Raw genomic sequence first — 20,395 nt, 5'->3', positions numbered from 1 at the left:
TCCCAGGCGAAAAGAAATATCTAACAGTTCTATTTGAGACTTATTGTATTTTATTTTTGTGAATTATTGTATTTTATTTCTGACAGTGCTCGTGGAATGCAGAAATTCTGGAGCCAGAACCCACCCTCCAGGCCCATGAGGGACTGGCGGCCGCTTCATCCCCTCCGCTGAGGTTCCTACAGGCTCCCCCGCCCCACCCGGCCCCACCCCGCCCAGGCGTTTCTCTCCTGAGTGGATGGGGTGGGACGGGCCAAAGCAGGCGGGGGTGGGGAGGGGCGGGGCCTCCAGGAGCGCCATTGGTGGTGGGCGGGGCCTAGGGGACCCTCCCTCCTCAACCGCAGTTCAAGGCAGCCACCACCGCAGTGCCCAATCGGGTGGGTCAGCCGTGCACACACCCCCGGAGCTCTCTGTCCCCTCTCCGCAGGAGCCATCCCAATGAGGACAATACAAAATTTCTTTATTGCAAACAGTCGCGCCGTAGGAATGTGCAAAGCTCGCGACACGCTCGGCCCAGGCCTGTAGCCCAGTTTGGCGGTACTGTGGGGGGTCCCTGTCCGGGGGCTGGAGCCGGGGAGAGGGTGATGGAGAGCCGCCCCAGGGGCGGAAAGGGGATTTCAGCCGTGCGGTCTCTTGAACCCCGGGCCTTGCCAAAAGGTCCCATGGCCTTACCCCGCCTTGCAGGGAGCTGCGGGGCGGATCCTGCACACGCCACGGGGCGCGCAGAGGGTCCTTGCAGAAGTTGGCGCAGAATCAGACCTTAGCCGCGTTAAACCGGGCCCCTCACTGCTCCTCCGGCCCATCGCCTCCCTGTGCCTGTTCGAAGGGGCAGGGCCGGCGGCAGAGGCCGGCTGGTTCGGGGCCGGATTTCGGCCCCACGGGAGGCACCTCCTCCTCCACGCCGTCCCCCCGACCGCCGCCGCCGCCACCGCGCTCGTCCTCCGCGTCGCTCTCGTCCGAGTTGTCCTCCTCCAGGTAGCGGTAGCCGCGCACCTTGTGCTGGGGCCGCGGGATGCGGGGCTGGCGCGGGACCACGCCCCGCCGCAGCTTCTGCTCCATCCACAGGTACGAGGCCGTGGCCACCACCAGCGTCACCAGCAGCACCGCCAGCTTCACCTAGGCGCACAAGGAGGGATCCAGGGGACCTTCCGGCCGCTGGCCTCACGCCCTCCCGACTCATCCCAGCTCCCGGATAGGCCCACTCCCTTCTGGAACTCGCACCCGCAGCTCCTCTGAGGGCCTTCCCCACTCCTGGGAGCCGCCTGCCACCCAGGCTTCCTGAGCACCCTCCTGCTGACAAGGCTCAAACCCCAGCTCTGTCCCTTAGGTCACCCTACCTCTCCGGGCCTCAGTTTCCCTAACTGTAATGATCATGCCTTTGTCTCACAGGGTAGATGGAAGATGTGACAGGTGGACACAGGGCTGGCGCTCCCTGACCGGGGCTTAGACTGCTCTGTCCCTTACACGTAGGGGTCATAAGTAGTGCTTCTTAGAGATTTTGACTAGAACACACAGAAATAATGTTGCATCATAACTCAGTACACACGCACTCCTTTGCTAGTTCCTATTCTATTTTTCATTTTTTAAAAAATTGGTTGGGCCTGCTAAACTGGCCCACCAGTGGGTGAGAGCAGACCTCAGGACCCCTAAGGGCCAAGGAGGGAGACAGACCCTCGACATCCAGCTCAGAGCCCAGTATCTAGCGAACAGATGTCCCAACTACCCATGAGGCGGCTAGGATGTGCCCACAAGGAAGGAGCAAACAGTGAACCCTTTTAGAGACAGGTAAACTGAGGCTGGCAGGAGGTGAAGCTGTCACAAGTCAGTGCTGGGTGTGGGGCCACCCAGGGGGCTTGGCCCAGGGCCTGGCCCTTGGGGAGTGGGGTCCTTCCAGGGGCTGTGAGGCCCGGGCGGGCAGGCACCCAGAAAGCATGTGTTGTCTCGGGGCTGGTGTGTGACAGGGGCGCCTTGCCCCTGGCCCCCACCCAGCCTTACCTTCATGGGCAGGCTTGAGCCCAAGTAGACGGTGAAGATGGCCACTGCCTGCCACCAGTGGTAGATGGTGAAGATGAAGTCTTGCCTCTCTTTGTCCTCATACAGGATTCCCAGGAGTGCTGCAGGCGGGCAGGACAGGGCAGAGGCAGGAGAGGTGTCAGCTGAGGCCCAGGGCTGCTGCTCTCTCCAACCAAGGACCCTCGCATGCCCTGTGCTGGTCCCAGGCCTTGGCTGGAGCGCCCCAAAGCCACTGTACACCAGTCCTGGCCTGCCCCCTAATGGACATCCTGGTTCTCACGCTGCCTGGGAGCTTCGCAGAGGTAGGAGCAGTGGGCCCTCTGCTGGGATGCATGGGGCTGGGGGGGCGGGAGTCCAGCTGTGGGAAACACACGTGACCTCAAAAGTGAAAACTCTATGGCAGTCACATCGCAGGGGCTGTTTCTCCTCCCAGGGCTCAAGGAGGCTAAAACGCTGTAGCAACAAGCTTTCTGCAAGCCCAAGAAGAAGTTGAAGTTGAAGGGGAGGAATTTGTTTCCGAAAGCATCCACCCAGCCGTACACACCCCCCGCCCCGTGGGCAGGAAGGGCATCAGGCAGGGAGTCAGGAGATTCCACTCTCAGGACTGAAAGGTGGGGAGAGTTGGCAGAGATGTGGATTCGCGTGTTGGCTCTGTGGGTGGCTCGGGGCAAATTAACTCCCCAGAGCCACTTTCCTCATCTGTACAATGACATGACACATATAGGCTGCGTTGTGCGGTCTCAATGGGAGAAGGCATAGAGCCTGGCAAATTGTACCCTCGCCAGCTACTCAGGACGTTAACACTCTCATGCTGAGATCCTGCCGTGTGACTGTGCACCCTGGGTTGCTGTGAAGGGACATAGAGCCACCACCCCAACCCCAGGGGCCACATGAGGAGGCAGGAAGCAGAGCGGCGGAAGAGGAGTCTGGGGCCTGGCCCAAGTCCAGACATCATGGGCTCAAGTCCAGAGGCAAAGCAGCCAGGTCAGTGTGGCCCAGGGTGTGGGCACCATCCCCTATAGCAGATGCACATGCCTGACTCTGGGGTGGTGGGTGCTGGGGTTGCCCGAGTGCACATCTTCCCCGTCCGCAGCAGGCATGACCTCCCCTGTGCACATGGGGGGTGTTCAAAACTGTTAGCACCGGCCGATGCGGAAGCCCAGATGGCTGTGCCCATGTGTACCAGCTGCGTGTCACTGGCATATGCTCACTTGTGGGCAGAGAGCATCACGCAGACGAACTCTGTCCCACCCTCTCGTTTCTGCAAGCAGGGCCCCCGCCCCAGCCTTGGGGCCTGGACTCTGCTGCTCTGCAGATTGCTGTTGGGGTCTTATGGCCTGTTCCCAGCTCCTCTCCATAAAAGGGCCATATCTGCACCTACCCCTGGAATGTGGCCAGAGCCACTTGCTGCTTCTCATGCTTCCTGGGACACAGACCCTGACATCTGCTCCCAGTGTCGTGGAAACTGCCATGGTTCCCTGGTATGAGAATGAGGACTCCCCAGTGTGTTTTTCACATTGTCCCTAAGAGGTGTCCACAGAGCCCCATACCCAGCCCATGGAGCTGCAAGATCTCACACTGACTCCCAAGCCCACCCTAGGGAGTCCTCAGGGTGTCCATGGCATGTCCCTCCTACACCTGCCTTGAGAGTGTCCAAGCCCTTCTCATCTGTCCCTGCCACCCCCTAGAGTGTCCACTGGCATCCCCACCTACCCACAGCAAGGCCACAGGGCTCCTGCCAGACCTCAGTGTGGCCATCGACCCATGTCTGCCCCTGTCTGTGTTCCCCTCAACCACCCCGAGGTAGCCCCGGATCCCCTGGCGAGCCATCCCAGGGCCCACGGCTGTACTCACTGCTGAGCCCGGTCTTGTTGAGGGCACTGCCCACACCCCAGAGGGCAGCTGCTGCATAGAGGATCCAGAGGTGTTGCAGGACCCGAGGAGCGGGGGCCCAGAAAAAGAGGATGAGCGTGAGCAGCAGGTGCAGTCCAGCCCCGGCCACCAGCGGCACCGGGCGTGGCAGCCACAGCCCCAGCAGGCCCAGGATGGAGGAGGCTGAGGCACCCAGGCTATAAGCCACCAGCAGGTATGCCAGGCGTTCCAGCCCCACAGAGCACACGCCATAGCCCTGGGGAGAGAGGGGTGAGTGGGAGGCCAGTTGGCCCAGGCTCTGGCCCTCCCCACGAGGTCTCACTTCAGGCCACATCCTGCCCTCTCGAGGCCATCTCCCTCCTAGGCTTGTGGGACGGCTTCTCAGGGACAGTGGGAAGATGCTTGGACAGTGTCCTGGGACACTAAGGCTGAAACCCACATGGAACCAAACACCTCGCATTACACCTTTGGGGCTGTGAGCATCATTATTAGACACTTCACAGATGAGGCAGCAGACTTAGGTTAAAGTAACTCCCAAGGTAGAGGAGGAAAGGCGGGAGGGGGAAAAGAAAGAAGAGGGAGGGAGGCATCTGGGCTTACAGCCGTCCCCTGGTATCCGCGGGAGACTGGTTCCAGTACTCCCTGCAGATACCAAACTCTGCAGATGCTCAAGTCCCTTATGTAGAGTGGGATAATACATACTTACACTTTTTTTTTGTTATTGTCTTTTTGCCTTTTCTAGGGCCACTTCCCACAGCATATGGAGGTTCCCAGGTTAGGGTCTAATCAGAGCTGTAGACACCGGCCTACGCCAGAGCCACAGCAACGCGGGATGTGAGCCACGTCTGAGACCTACACCACAGCTCATGGTAAGGCCAGATCCTTAACCCACTGAGCAAGGCCTGGGATCAAACCCGCAACCTCATGCTTCCTAGTCGGATTCGTTAACCACTGTGCCACGGGAACTCCAGTACATACTTATATTCACAACTTAGTCATTGTCTGAAATTCAGATTTAACCGGATGTCTGGCGATCCTCTGCAGGCTGTGCTTACCAGGGCGATGCCAGTGCAGGCAAAGAGCACCTCGAAGCCGCTGTAGATAAAGAAGGGCACGAGGTGGCGCAGGCGGAAGTCACGCACATGCTTGAAGGGCAGCTGGAAGATGTTGCCCCAGCCCACGCTGCGCAGGTCGATCTCCTCCGTGGGCCGGTAGGCGGCGCCGCACAGGCCCAGCACCTGCGGGGAGGCGGGGGGGGGGGGGGGGGGGGGGGGCAGCTTGGCACCCTGGCCACGCCCCCGGGGCCACGCCCCCTAGGCAGAGCCATGGGCGGGACCTTGCCTCCCAGCCCCGCCTCCAGGCTGAAGTCCCGCCCCCAGGTTTGAGCCACACCTTCGGACCCTCGACCCTAGGACCCTGTCTCCAGCTTGACCTCAGCCCAGGCCTGGGCCGCCTCTCACTGGCCTCTAGGATTCCAAATCCTCTCTCAGTCCACAGGCGCCAGGCCAGCTTCCGAGCCTCTAGCCCAGCTCCTAGGCTCAGGCTCCCGCCCCAGGACTCAGCTCTGACTCGGATTCAGACCAAGCCCCCAGGCCGCCATCCAGACGCCCATACCGCACTCCTCTCTACCCGCCATGGTACCCAGACCTGCCTCCGCCACACCCCCATCCCGGCCCCCACCAGCAGCATAGCCAGGAAGGCCATGGCCATGAGCACGCTCTCCACCACGATGAGGTTTCGGCTCCGCGGCAGCGTCCGTAGGACCGTCTTGTTGAAGCCGCTGAGGATGCCCTGGCTGTTAGTGCCTGAGAAAGGTGAGTGGGGGGGCATCGTGAGGCAGGGAGTGGGGTACACGGTCAACTCAGCCACCATGAAGTGCCCCAAAGCAGCGGGTAAGAGGGGAGGGTTAGAGGGGCTGGGCGAAGGTGGTGGGAGGAAGGCAGTGTTCTTTGGCCAAGCATTTTGGAGGTGAAGGCCACTGGGGCTGAAAGCACCCCAAGGAGAAGAGCACCTCCCCTGCCCCTCCCTGCCCTATTGCCCCCAGGCTGCACAGGAGCCAATCCACCTCCAGTCTCCATGCATTCACTAGCACTGAGGGTATACTTGGCCCTGAGAGAGCCCACAGGCAGCCTCAGCCCAGATGACACCTCCTCCTGGCAGCCTTCCCTGATGCAACCCCCCTCCCCTGCCACCCCAAGCTGAGTCACATGTCCTAAGCACAAAGCCCTGTGCCTTGGTCACCAGAGCCGTAGCGCGCCAGGCTCTCAGCCCTGAATTCTGTGAGCAAGGGCATCGTCTCTGCCCTTGAGGACCCAGTGTCACCTCAATGGGGGAGGTGAGCAGACCTCGGGGACCCCACCCCCATGAGGACTAACCGCAGTTCTGCACGTTGCACAGCGTGTGATTCAGATCGTATAGGTAGTGGTTCAGGAAGTAGATCATGGGCAGCTGGGCGCAGGCGAAGCTCAGCTGCGGGCAGGAGGGCAGCTCGGATCAGGCTTGGGGCATGAAACCAGGCAGGAGGCACGGGCATGATCTGGAAGAGGTCTGGGCACAGCCTTGGAGGGACAGGGGTCTCCTACCTCTGGGGGGTGGTCTGATCATGGGGGGGGGTTGCCCACTGCAGGAGGACTTCCTCCTGGTTAGCACTGTGGACAGGGAGGGAGTGAGGTCTCAGTCACTAGAGGTAGGCAAGCAGCGGTTGGCTCAAGAAAGAGCAGTGGAACTAGAAAGCTGAAAAGATTGTGGAATGGGCTCCAGCCTGGGATTCTGGGTCTGGAACCCTAGCCCACCTTCAGGTCCCCATACGTGGCACTCACGTGGAAGAAGCTGTAGAAGATGGCTTGGAAGACCAGGAGATAGGGCGCATGGGAACCCCGAGGTGGGCGCTTCTGGGGGCCTTGCTCATCCTGCTCCTTGTAATGGGAGTACTCGTAATATTTCTGGGCCATCCTGGACCACAAAGGAGAGAAGATTTGCCTCAGCCCAGCCTTGGCCAGGTGCCTCCACTTCCCGCCCCCAGGGTAATGGGCTGGCCAGCCCTTGTCTCACAGATGGGGAGACTGAGGCCCAGAGAGCAGATGGGCCTGGTCCAAGGTCCCCTACAGAGGTGGGCCATGCAGCAGAGGCTCTACCAGGTCCACCGTCTCCCACCCAGCTGCCCACCAGCTCACCTGGTGATGTAGTTGCCCATGGAGGCCCAAAGAGGCACAATGGCCATGCCCAGGGCCACGGCTGAGGGCACGAGCGTGTAGTAGCGCTCCCAGTAGTTGGTGGAGACAAAGAGGGCATAGATGCCCACAGCCAGGAACATCATCCACTTGGTGCCAAAAAACCTGCCGGAGTAGGAGGGATGCGGGCACCATGGGCTACCCAGAAGGCCGTGGCCCAGCTCAGGAAGCTGTGCGAGGTGGGGACAGACCCCTGGCCTTGGCGTTGAGGGCCCTAAGGTACATCTCAGTGATAGGGACTTGCTGGTGGCCTCGGTGAGCTACTGTGTCTGCACACCTCAGTTTTCCTGGCTGTCATGTGCGCTCAGAGCCCAAACCACAAGCCTCTCCCGGCCACGGCGAGCATAGAGGAACAGAGCAGGGAGAGGGTGTCAGGAGTCTGGGGGCCATGTAACGAGCGGCCTCGTTTCTGTTCTAGGCTGACTCGCCAGCCCCCCTTCGTTACTCATGTGCTGTGACTGCAGGGCCCAGAGAACATTCAAGGGACTTGTCCCAAGCGGGGGCAGGCAAACAGGTGAACAGCCAGGCACCCTCGAGCCCCTGCCCCGGTGCAGTTTGCCCTTGCCATGCTCTGTGGTCAATTGAGAAATTTCCTCTTCACTGGCTCCTAGAACCACAGCCTCACTGGCTCTGAGAAAATGTCACACCGTGTTAGAAGGGGGTTGACAAGTGACAGAGTCAAAAGGGCTCGTTCAGAGCATGGAGGCTGGTCCAGCTGAAAACCACAACTGTGATTTTGGGGATGGTTTTGTTTTGTTGTTTGTTTGTTTTGAGTATTTGTGCTCATCATTTCCTTTCTTTGTGTTAGTTTCCAAGAAGTTCAAAGTTTTTCCAAGTTCAAAGCCATTTGTTTTTTTTGTCTTTTTAGGGCTGCACCCGCAGCATATGGAGGTCCCCAGTCTAGGGGTCACATCAGACCTGTAGCTGCCAGCCTACGCCACAGCCACAGAAATGCAGGATCCAAGCTGAGTCTGCAACCTACTCCACAGCTCCCGGCAACACCAGATCCTTAACCCATTGAGCAAGGCCAGGTATCGAACCCGCAACCTCATGGTTCCTAGTCGGATTCGTTTCTGCTGTGCCACGATGGGAACTCCGGCATTAGTTTTCTGATACAATTACTTTCTCTTCTACCCCAGAGTCCTAGTTCTTGAATTATCCTCTTTTTACATATAATAAATAGATAGCCAGCCCCCTCTGATCTGTCTGGGGGAGGAGAGGCAAAATGCACTGGACATTTTGATGGAGCAAAAGAGCAAAAAGAACTAGTACTCGGAGTTCCCTGGTGGCCTGGCATTGTCACCTCTCTGGTGCAGGTTCAGTCCTTGGCCTGGGAACTTCCACATGCCTTAGGCACAGCCAAAAAACAAAACGAACAAACAAAAAAACTAGCACTCATTGTTAGTGACGCTATGGTAAAAACAACACATACTTGGGAGTTCCTGTTGTGGCTCAGCAGGTTAAGAACCTGACTCATAACCATTAGGATGCCAGTTCAATCCCTCACCTTGCTCAGTGGGTTAAGGATCTGGCATTACAACGAGCTATGGTGTAAGTCTCAGATGGGGCTCAGATCCCCAGTTGCTGTGGCTATGGCGTAAGCTGGCAGCTGTAGCTCCAATTCAACCCCTAGCCTGGGAACTTCCATATGCCACAGGTGCCGCCCTAAGAAGGAAAAAAAAAAAAAAAAAAAAAAAAAAGAAGAAGACGTATATTTGCTCAGAAATTAAGGATCAGGCATTGTCACTGCAGTGGCTTGGGTCACTGCTGTGGTGCGGGTTTGATCTCTGCCCAGAATTTCCACGTGCCACAGATGTGGCCAAAAAAGAGAAAACAAAATGACACATACAGCCAGTGGTCATGCAGATAGCACAGCCCTTTGGAAAGTGAGCCTGCTAGTCTGGGTAGAGGGACCAGCATGGGGTCACTTTGCCTGGGTTCAAACCTTGATTCTGCCAGTTGCTGCCTGTGGGAATGGGTTCAAGCTTTCGGCTTCTCCACATCTAAGGCTGGAGCACCCACTTGGATTGCAGGAAATGAGAGAAGGCTTGTAAAGCACTCAGCACAGAGGAGACGACACAGGAGTTAGCCGTTAATGACGGTGATAGGTTTTAAGGGCCATAAAGCCTTTTATATTCTTCTAACCTAGTAAGGTCAGTGCTGAGAATTTATCCTAGGAGGTTTTTTGGTTTCGTTTTCTTAATTTTAAGAAAAGGAGACAGCCAGAAGCACAAAGCAAACATGCAAAAAAAACGAGAGGGGCATTGCAACGTCCAACTCTGAGCCACACAGTTCAGTGGCCCCATCTTGGCAGAAGATGCCAACATCACAAAAGTCCTCACTGCAGTCTGTGCAGTAGACCCATGCCAGGGCAGTGAAAAAAAAGCAAAAGTGACACTGCGCGCGCACACACACACACACACACACACACACGCACATTACAATTGACAAGGACAGAAATGTTATCCAGGCATGCCAGCAGGACAACAGACTTAGCAGATTGCCTCGAGGGCTTCGGAGGCATTTTCTTTTTTTCTGATTCTGATTTCAGTTACAGTTCTAATGCTGTCTGTGCAATTGTGATAAAGGAGTTAGGGTTGTTTTTGTTTTGGACAGACAGGTGAACTAAAACTCTCCAAGGTGCCCACCGTCCCATCTGAACATAGACCTACCACCTGCGGGTTGGTACTTAGGCAGGGCATTTTCGCACCAGCCTGGAGGCTGGACCAGATGCCTCTAAGGCTCAGGTCTAGAGCAGGTCTTCTGAGGCACCTGCCCAGCCCGGCCCTTTTCAATGTGAAATGTGCCTTAACACTGCCACAGCTAATCGGGCCCAGGGTGGGGGCCTGGGGCCGTGCCGGTTGATTGACTCCCTCCAGAAACTCCACAGGCCTGACCCCCAAAGGTCACTGTGGCTCCGGGCCATGGAAGAGGGCATGAGGACAATGCCATGTGGGGTACCAGCAAGCTGAGCGAAGGAGCCTGAGTGAATTTCTGTCCCTTGAAACCCAAGGTACCCTGGGACAAAGCTCTCTCTTCCCCAAACCTGGGCTTCACCCCTTCTCTCTCACCGTCCTGGTCGGCAAGGCCTCTCCCCACCCCCACCCCCAAGAACACCAGGGCAGCTGGAGACCCCACGTCCAACAGCCCTTGCACCCACCCCATTAGGCCCCGGGCAAGCCCAGCCCTCAGGGGGGCGCAGCGGCGAACCTGATGAGCACAGGTGTGTAGAGCAGCGCGGCGACCGGTGTCACGTTGATGCCCATCAGCATTTTGCTGTCGATGTCCGGCAGCCCCATGTTGCCGTACTTCACCTCGCGGTAGGTCTCGTCGTAGTGCAGGATCAGCTGCATCTGCAGGAGGCCTGGGGACAGGCAGCAGGCATGGAGGGGGCGGCCTGGCTCTGGGGGCAACCGAGCAGGGGCTGGAACGCAAGGGAGCTCCTGGCCCCAAAGGGATCCGCGATTCCAAGGCCACGAGGCCAGAGAGGAAGCCCAAGCTGGGTCAAGCGTCCTGCGTGCCACTGGCAGCAACAGCGACTTGGATCCTGACCCCTCCCCACCTCTCCCCCTGGCATCAATGGTCCGGATTCCCGGACCTCAGCGCCACTGACGCCAAAGGCGGCAGATCTGTCCAAGGCTCCCAGCCACCGACCCACACGCTCAATCCCCCCAGGTGGGGAGGGCGCAGCTGCGTCCGCGAGGGCGCAGACGGGGAAGTGAAAGAGGAACGGAGGCCACTGGCCCCAAGGTTTCTCTTTCCCAGAGAAATCTCGGGTCTGGGCGGGAGGCGCGGCGGGGGGCGGGTAAGAGCCCTGGGTCCCAGCGCAGAGCCCGCCCGGCCGTGCCCCGCGCCTGACCCAGGACCGAGCCGCGTGGCCGGCGGGGCCCGCGGCGGGCCACCTACCCAGGTAGACGCCGTAGGTGAGCATGCCGCCCACGCTGGCCGCCAGCACGTTCTTCAGCACCCCGAGCCGCTTGCGGCGGTAGTAGCGGCGCTCCTCCTCCTCCTCGTTGTAGTTGGGGTACGCGCCCACCAGCTCGTCCAGCTGCGGGGCACGCGGGGCGCTCACACTCGCCCACGGCGCCCGGCGGTCCCCAGCACCCCAGCCCGGGGACGCATCCCCTCCCGCGGGGGAGATCCCGGCCCCCGCGCCCCCACGCCGTCGCCGTCCCCCGCTCACCGGGGCCTCGGGCCCGTCGGGGACCCCGAGCCGGTCCTCGTCGCCCTGCGGACCCGCGGCTCCCGCCACCTGGTAGAGCGGCGGCTCCGCCTCCATGGCCGGACTCGCAGGAGCACTCGGCCGGAGTCCCTGCAGAGACCCGGCACTTCCTCGGGGCGCAGGGACCTGCCCCGCCCCGCGGGCCACCTCCTCCGGGGGCGTGCCCAGCGCGTGCGTGTGCGCGCGCGCGATCCCCCCCCACCCCTGTCTCTCTGCGGCCGTGGGGATGCGAGGGGCGAGTTCGAATCCCCACTCAGCCACTTCTTGGTTGTGACTTGGGATTAACGTCACTTTTCTGTGCCTCAGTTTCCTCATCTGTATACCAGCACTACTTCCAAGGGCTATTTCGGGATTATTACTTAATGCAAAGCCATAGGAAAGTGCCAGGCCCATATTAAGTTCTTGTCAGCCTTACCACTGTCATCCCTACCCCACCCCCAAGGCTCCATTTGGTGTGTTTGCAAGTCAGCGAAGAGCCCCCAGAGCAACCCCAGAGTAGGCTCCCAACCCAGGGCTTGGCAACACGTGCCCACCTCCCACTCACCCTGAACTTTTTTGGCATCTGTGAGCTCTGGAGGGGGCTGAGATTGTAGGGGCTGCTGACTGCAATGGGGTGACCCGCCACCACCATACAGCAGGCTTCAAAGCCCCCCGACCATGCCTGGCTGGGCACTGGATGCAGGCTGCAGGAAGAGCCGAAAAAATTTCCGCCTTGCTTCCCAATTTACTGGAGCCAACATGCCTCAGCTCTACTTGTTGTCCTGGGTAGAAATACCTGGGAAGTGGAGTTCCCGTCATGGCTCAGCAGTTAACAAACCCGAATGAGATCCATGAGGATGCGGGTTTGATCCCTGGCCTTGCTCAGTGGGTTAAGGATCCAGCATTGCCATGAGCTGTGGTGTAGGTCGCAGACATCTGGTGTGCTGTGGCTGTGACATAGGCTGGCGACTACAGCTCTGATGGACCCTTACCTGGGAATCTCCATATGCTGCGGGTGCAGCCCTAGAAAAGACAAAAAGAGAAAAAAGAAAAGAAAAGAAATACCTGGGAAGCATTTTGTTTTGTTTTATTTTATTTTGTTTTTAGGGCCGTACCCATGGCATATGGATGTTCCCAGGCTAGGGGTTGAATCAGACCTGCAGCTGCAGGCCTACACCACAGCCATGGCAAGTGACTCCAAGCTGCACCTGCCTCAGCTTGTGGCAACGCCGGATTTTTAACCAACCGAGTAAGGCCAGGGATCTAAACCTGCATCCTCACGGAGACTGTGTCAGGTCCTCAACCCTCTGAGCCACAATGGGAACTCCACGGGAAGCTTTTTAAAATGTTCAGTTCCCAGAATAGTCTCCTCAACAAATGATTTTGGGAAAAATGGATAACCACATGCCCAAACAAAATTGGATCTCTGTCTTAACTGTACTCACAGAAATTAATTCGAAATGGATCAAAGACTTACATGTAAGACCTGGGAGTTCCCATTGTGGCGCAGCAGAAATGAACTTGACTAGTATCCATGAGGATGTGGTTCGATCCCAGTCTGGCTCAGTGGGTCAGGGATCCGGCACTGGCATAAGCTGTGGGGTAGGTCGCAGACACGGCTTGGATCCCGCGTTGCTGTGGCTGTGGTGTAGGCTGGCAGCTGTAGCTCCGATTCAACCCCTAGCCTGGGAACTTCCATATGCCGTGGGGGCGGCCCTAAAAAGAAAAAAAGAAAAAAAAGAAAAAGAGTAAGAGCTAATAACAGAAAACACCTCGAAGAAACCATAGGTATTCCCCAGCATGGTCTTGGCAGCAATGTCTTGGATATGACGTCAGAAGCACTACATCAAAGTTCGTCAGTGAGAAACTGCGAAAGAAACAAAAAGATAAAAAGGCAACCTATAGAATAGGAGAGAATATATACAACCCATGTATCTGATAAGGGGTTAAAATCCAAAATTTATAAAGAACTCACACAATTCAACAACAACAACAATCTGACTTAGAAAATGGACAGAGCGGATCCCCTTGTGGTGCAGCGGAAATGAACCCGACTGGTATCCACGAGGACACAGGTTTGATCCCTGGCCTCACTCAGTGGTTAAGGATCCGGCTTGGCACTGAGCTGTGGTGTAGGTCGAAGACACGGCTCGGATCCTGCATTGCTGTGGCTGTGGCGTAGGCTGGCAGCTGCATCTCCAATTTGACCCTAGCCTGGGAACTTCCATATGCCGTGGGTGTGGCCCTAAAAAGCTAAATAAATAAGTAAATAAATAAATAAATGGACAGAGGAACAAAATAGACTTTTTTCCCCAAAGAAGACACCCAATGGCCAACAGGTACATGAAAAAGTGGATGAAGAATGTCACCTGCCCTATCAGAAAGGAAAGGATGTTGCTGCCAACAAGCCCTCAGCCACTGCAGCTGCCGCAACTGTGCAGCTTGAGGGGACTCAGGATGGAGAAAAGCAGGACACTGGCCCTGGATAGTTCAGGTGCTTATCAAAGGAATTGTTTCCATGAGCCCAGACTTTGGCATTTTCCATACACAGAGAAGCGCTAAATTAACTTGCGATGTCTGGGAGTTCCCGTCATGGCTCAGTGGCTAACGGATCTGACTAGGAACCATGAGGTTTCGGGTTTGGTCCCTCGCCTCGCTCAGTGGGTTAAGGATCTGGCGTTGTCGTGAGCTGTGGTGTAGGTGCAGACGCAGCTTGGATCCCGTGTTGCTGTGGCTCTGGCGTAGGCCGGTGGCTACAGCTCCGATTCGACCCCTAGCCTGGGAACCTCCATATGCTGAGGGAGCGGCCCAAGAAATGGCAAAAAGACAAAAAAAAAAAAAAAAAAACTTGCAATGTCTGTTTTTCTTAGTAATATTTTGATGTTCCCACTCCCGGGTTTTTGTTGCAGAAACTCCTACATATCCTGGCTCCTCCCTAACCTCTCCAGAAAATTTCCTTAGAGCTATCTGGAAGATGCCGCCCGGGCTTAAGATCTCAGCAAGTCCATGGAATAAAACATCATTTTTCCACATCTTTTTTTTTTTTTTTGGTCTTTTGTCTCTTTAGGGCCTCACCCACGGCATGTGGAGGTTCCCAGGCTAGGGGTCTAATCAGAGCTGTAGCTGCCAACCTATGCCAGAGTCATAGCAACATCAGATCCAAGCCGCATCTGTGAACTAGACCACAGCTCACGGCAACGCCGGATCCTTAACCCACTGAGCGAGGCCGGGGATTGAACCTGCAACCTCATGGTTCCTAGTCGGATTTGTTTCCGCTGAGTCACGACAGGAACTCCCTCATTTTCCACATTTGCAGTGTGCCTTTTTTTTTTTTTTTTTTTCAGTTAACTCCTCAACAAATCAAAACCACAATAAGGTGTCACCTCACCTCTTCAAGAAATACCAAGGCGATTAGAGATAACTAGTGCTGGCAAGGATGTCAAGAAAAGGAAACCCCTATGCACTGTTGATGGGAATGTAAACTGGTCCAACCACTATGGGGAACAGTACAGAGCTTCCTCAAGAAATTAAAAATAGAACCACTGGACCTCCTTGGTAGCTGAGCGGTTAAGGATTCAGTGTTGTCGCTGCTGTGGCCCGGGAACTTCTGCATGCCATTCTGCATGCCACTGGTGCAGCCAAAAAAAAAAAAAAAAAGAGAACCACCATATGACCCAACAATCCCACTTCTGGATATTATCCAAAAGAAACAGAATCAGAATATTGAAGAGATACCTGTCCTTGCATTTATCGCAGCATTATTCACAATCGCCAAGATGCAGTGTGTGGATAAGGAAGCAGTAGATCCCTGTGATGGAATTCGATTCAGCCATGAGAAAAAGGGGAATCCTGCCACATGTGACAACACGGATGAATCCTGAGGCCATTACACTGAGTGAGTAAGTCGGAGGAAGACAAATATGTGGGCAGCTAAAAAAAGCAAACAAACTTCGCAGATCTCAAGACCAAGCTCATGGTTAGCACAGGTGAAACTGGTGGAGGGAGGGACGAGCTGGGAGGGGGTAACATCTCTACACCACTGTACAAAGCAGGTAGTAACCAGAACCTGCTGTGAGCATAGGAAAATCTACTCAATAGTTTGTAATAGGGAGTTCCCGATGTGGCTCAGTGGTTAACGAATCTGATCAGGAACCATGAGGTCACGGGTTCGATCCCTGGCCTTTCTCAGTGGGTTAAGGCTCCAGCATTGCCATGAGCTGTTGTGTAGGTCGCAGATGCGGCTCGGATCCCACGTTGCTGTGGCTGTGGTGTAGGCCGGCGGCTACAGCTCTGATTAGACCCCTAGTCTGGGGACCTCCATATGTCTTGGGTGCAGTCCTAGAAAAGACAAAAAAAAAAAAAAAAAAAAAAGCTTGTAATAACCTATAGGGGAAAAAATAGATTTATTTGTATGTATGGCTGATTCATTTTGCTGTACACCTGAAACTAATATAACATTATACACCAACTGTATTCCAATAAAATTAATTTTTTTTTTTGCCTTTTTACGGCCGCACCTGAGGCACATGGAGGTTCTAGGGGTCTAATTGGAGCTACAGCTGCTGGCAACCTCATGGTTCCCAGTTGGATTTGTTTCCTCTACGCCACGATGGGAACTCCAAAATTAAATTTAAAAAAAAGAAACTTGGAAAAAAAAAAGCATGGATTACCGATTAGCAGGGGCTGGAGGATGGGCAACGGGAGAGATATGCAAGGGAACAGACTTTCAGGAGTTCCCACTGTGGCTCAGGGATAACGAACCTGACTAGTATCCGTGAAGATGCTGGTTCAATCCCTGGACTCGCTCAGAGGGTTAAGAATCCGGTGTTGCCATGGGCTTCGGTGTAGATCACAGATGTGGCTTGGACCTGGCGTTGCTGTGGCCGGAGAGTAGGCCAGCGGCTACAGCTCTGATTCCACCCCTAGCCTGGGAACTTCCATATGCTGTGGGTGCGGTCCTTACCCCTAACGAGACAAAAACAAAACAAGGGGGAACATGCTTACAGTTAACAGATGCATAAATCCCGAAGACCTATTGCGCAGCACAGGGACTACAGCCCACAAAGCTGTTAGAAACATTGAAGCTGGGAGTTCCCATCGTGGTGCAGCAGAAACAAATCCGACTAGGAACCATGAGGTTGCAGGTTCGATCCCTGGCCTTGCTCAGTAGATTAAGGACCTGGCGTTGCCTTGAGCTGTAGCGTAGGTCACAGACGTGGTTCGGATCTCGCATTGCTGTGGCTGTGGTGTAGACCAGCAGCTGCAGCTCCGATACGACTCTAGCCTGGGGACCTCCACATGCCGTGGGTACAGCCCTAAAGAACAAAACAAAACAAAAAAAAAAAAAACAAAAAAAACAAAAAAATAGCAAAACGCCTGTGGTCTGCTACACAGCTCGATTCGACCCTAGCCTGGAACTCCAATGCTCGCCAAAAAACAAAAAAAAAAAAAAAAAAAAAAAATACTAAAACTGCCAAGAGATTAGATTCCCTTGTTCCACCACCAGGAGAAATGATAATTCTGTATCGCGACAGGTGTTAGCTGAGTCCTTAGCAATGGATGGAAAATCGGTATTTGCAATATTAAATAGGTATCCAAGCTGATAGGGTTGGGTTTCATCCTTAATCATATGCTGACAATAGCAACAACAACAACAAAAAAAGGTACATGACATTAAATGTCAATTACGTCTCGACCTACACCACAGCTCATGGCAGCGCTGGATCCTCAACACACTGAGCAAGGCCAGGGATCGAACCAGCAACCTCATGGTTCCTAGTCGGATTCGTTGCCACTGCGCCACGACGGGAAGTCCAGCACATTGCTTTACTAACATTGATTCATTTCAGAACATTTGGGGAGGCGGGGTTCTGGTGGATTATTTCCAAACCTGACGTTATGGCCCTTAGCGCTTAATGATGCTATTGTAACCCTATTAAAAGTGAAAAAGGAAGAGTTCCTGCTGTGGTGCAACAGGATCGTCGGCTTCTCTGCAGTGCCAGGACGCAGGTTCGATCCCTGGCCTGACCCAGTAGGATTCTACTTTGCTGCCGCAGAGGTCACAACTGTGGCTGAGGTCTGATCCCTGGCCTGAGACGTCCCTGTGCCCCGGGGCAGCCAAAAAGGAAAAAGAAAAAAAAAAAGGAAGGGAAAAGGAAATGTATTTACAGCACCTAAATTTAAAAAAAAATCTATTAAAATACAGACACAAAGAATGCAAATACAAATGTCCCAAGTGAGTAAGGCGTAATTTTGTCTTGTTCTTCAGCCCCAGGGCTCTTAAAATCTCCGATGTTTAGGAACTCTCTTGATTAGCAAGAAAAACATCTCCCAGGAGTTCCCTTGTAGTGCAGTGGGTTAAGGATCTGGTGGTGTCAGTGCAGCTGGGGTGGCTGCTGTAGCACAGGTTTGATCCCTGGCTTGGGAACCTCCACATGTCACAGGCGCAGCCAAAAAAATTAAAAAAAAAAAAAATCCTTGGATCCGTCCAGACAAGGGGTTTGGATGTGACTGGCAAACTGCTGCTGGAGACACAAATCCTTGAGCAACAGGCTCCCTGATTAGATTGGACCCATGGGAGGTGCCAGGGCGGGAGGAGAGAAGCCAGGGTGTATTTGGGGTGAGGGTAAGGGAGCATGTGGGCAGTGGCTTGGCTCCCCCAGGGTCCCAGCATCCACAGAGCAGCCCGGGCTGCCCCTGCCCCTCTGGGAATTGGTGATACCATGTCCTGCCTTTGACTCTCCGCAGGCTCCCTCACCATCCCAATTCCCCGTGCTAAATATCCTTTACTCAAAAGACATAGATCGGTTCTGCTCTCACACTAAACCCTGGCTGATACATCTCCTTGTTTCCAGAAGGGGGTTTTGGTGACTTAACCAGTCTCAGGGAGCCTTGAGACTGCCTGTGAGGCTGGCCCAGCGGAGACCCAGGCAGACGCGGCCCAGGTGCCCTGCACGGCTGAGAACCGAGCAAGGCCAGCGCCGCCTCCTGCTCCATCCTGGCTGCAAAAGCCCCCACGGTCACACCCTCCTCACTACTGTCAAATGAGCTTCTCTACCATAGGATCCATTTTTTTTCTCACTATGAGAAGATTAGATGTTTCTTGCAGAAAAGCCGACGGGAGAGAGATACTGCTCGTGACTTGAACGCCCTGAAACAGCTCTGGGGACATGTGAAGGGTCATCCCCGCAGCGCGTCCAAAAGAGCACACGGGGTGAACAGCTCATTCACCGGCTCCCTGGGCTTGAGGCAAATCGTTACCTTTTTTTGTTTTGTTTTGTCTTTTCAGGGCCGCACCTGCAGCATACGGAGGTTCCCAGGCTAGGGGTCGAATCGGAGCGGTAGCCACCGGCCTGCGCCAGAGCCACAGCCACGTCAGATCTGAGCCATGTCCACAGCTCACGGCAACGCCAGATCCTGAACCCACTGGGCGAGGCCAGGGATTGAACCTGCGTCCTCATGGATACTAGTCAGATTCGTTTCCGCTGCGCCGCGCCGGGATCACCCGAAATCGTTACCATTTTCGAAACTGAAAACGGCAGGATGATAATCCGCACTAGCTGTGGTCGGGTGGGGGCAGGCGGTCTCTGAGCTGGGCTGTGCCAAAGACCCTGCCCAGCCCTGGCACAGCAGGTGTCCAGGGGACGGCAGATGCTGCTTTCGGCTGAGACACGCAACCCCTACCCAGCTCCTAAGGCAGGGCTTGGGGCACCTCGGAAACGCTGCAGGCTGCGGACTCGGGTCTCTCTGGGCTAGAATCCCCATCTGTCTCTCTGCTGTGTGGCCCTGGCTCGGCCACTGCCCCTCTCTGAGCCTCTTGTCTCCTCTATTAAACTTGGACCATAATTTCATGCAAATTTGTGTCAAGTGCTTGGCACAGTGCTCTGTATGCAGTAGGTACTTCGTAAAGCTTTGCTAAGTGAGCACATGAATGAATGCCGACTGTGTCCGGGCATTGTGCCCTGGTGGCCTCTGACTGCACCCCAGGGTCACACTGGCATGAGGGTGGCTGCTGGGTGGAGACAGGTGGTCCTGTCTTCATGGCTGAGAGGGTCAAGGAAGGTGGGGCAGCCCAGGAACAAGGCCTGGGATGGCCACTCCCTTGGGAGGGCAGGGGAAGGGGGAGAAACGCCTTCGTACCTACTGAGTGCCTACTGCATACCAGGTGCTTCCAGATGTGCTCTTAGGTCACCTCACAGGGCTGCTGGAAGTAGGTCAACACCAATGCGGGGGGGAACACGGGCCCAGAGAGGGACCGTGACTGGCTCAGTGTCACCTGGCAGGAGGGTTAAGGAGCCTGGTTTGAGTCTATATCAGCAGGTGACGTGGTAAGATGCCCTTGGGCGGGTCTGAGGCCCTGGGAGCCAGGCTCACCAGGTGAGGGAGGGGATGGATGGATGGATGGACAGACGGACAGATAAAGCTGTAGATCCGACCAGCCCTCCCTCCCCCACCTCTCTGCTGGAAGAGGGAGGCCAAAGTTTAAAATCTTTTTTTTTTCGGTTTTCACTTTTTAGGGCCACATGTGTGACATACAGAAGTTCCCAGGCTGGGGGTCAAATCAGAGCTGTAGCGGCCAGCCTGCACCACCGCCAGAGCCACAGCAGATCGGAGCCACGTCTGTAAAGAACACCACAGCTCACAGCAATGCTGGATCCTTAACCCACTGAGCAAGGCCAGGGATCGAACCCATGTCCTCACGGATACTAGTCAGCTCTCCTACCGCTGAGCCGCAGCAGGAACTCCAAAGGTGAGAATATTGAGGATCTTTTTATCGATTTCTCCAGGCTAAAACCCAGAGGGGCCGCAGAAGGGCAGGGCCTGGCTGGGCAAACGTGCCCCCTCCTCTAACCCCTGCTCTCTGCCCAACACAGGCCCCACCGCCCCACCTGGGTCCTCAGCAGTGCCTGGCACCCCCACAGCCAGTGTAAGAGTATCTCCACACTTCCCGAGCTCTCTGGGACAGGATAGAACCCCAGGTCCCTGAGCTATGAGGACCAGAGAGGGGAGAGCAGGCCCCTATTCCCCCCCAAGGGCAGAGCCCCCTCAGGCTGGGGGAGCTTCACTCCCAGGCCAGGGTAGG

The 20,395-nt window shown here is 55.6% G+C and overlaps 1 protein-coding gene and 2 long non-coding RNA genes across 4 annotated transcripts; 2 read left to right on the top strand and 1 right to left on the bottom strand.

Annotated features, from left to right (window-relative positions):
- On the bottom strand, window positions 60-11,479 carry UNC93B1 (unc-93 homolog B1 (C. elegans)). 2 transcript variants are annotated; one of them, XM_003122436.6, is made up of 11 exons: window positions 11,296-11,479; window positions 11,019-11,160; window positions 10,323-10,476; window positions 7,056-7,217; window positions 6,702-6,834; window positions 6,258-6,351; window positions 5,563-5,687; window positions 4,938-5,120; window positions 3,865-4,138; window positions 1,993-2,111; window positions 60-1,113 (listed from the first exon to the last, which is right to left on the bottom strand). In XM_003122436.6, exons 1-11 carry the CDS (start codon window positions 11,389-11,391, stop codon window positions 781-783), a joined length of 1,815 nt encoding a protein of 604 aa, XP_003122484.4. In that variant the 5' UTR covers window positions 11,392-11,479; the 3' UTR covers window positions 60-780. The 2 variants fall into 2 exon arrangements, with proteins under 2 accessions (XP_003122484.4, XP_020938393.1); XM_021082734.1 differs by lacking the exon at window positions 7,056-7,217 and having other exon boundaries at window positions 11,296-11,465.
- Window positions 883-3,866, top strand: LOC102164445. The gene is made up of 4 exons (XR_002341424.1): window positions 883-972; window positions 1,063-2,312; window positions 2,444-2,621; window positions 2,796-3,866. It is a non-coding gene; the product is annotated as an uncharacterized LOC102164445 (long non-coding RNA).
- Window positions 4,932-7,954, top strand: LOC110259231. Its single transcript, XR_002341425.1, has 3 exons — window positions 4,932-5,093; window positions 5,373-5,696; window positions 7,531-7,954. It is a non-coding gene; the product is annotated as an uncharacterized LOC110259231 (long non-coding RNA).

Source organism: Sus scrofa, chromosome 2 (genome assembly GCF_000003025.6).
Source record: "Sus scrofa isolate TJ Tabasco breed Duroc chromosome 2, Sscrofa11.1, whole genome shotgun sequence".
In the NCBI taxonomy this organism is placed as follows: domain Eukaryota; kingdom Metazoa; phylum Chordata; class Mammalia; order Artiodactyla; family Suidae; genus Sus; species Sus scrofa.
Note: the sequence above shows the minus strand (reverse complement) of the source record. Positions and strands in the feature narration are given on the sequence as shown.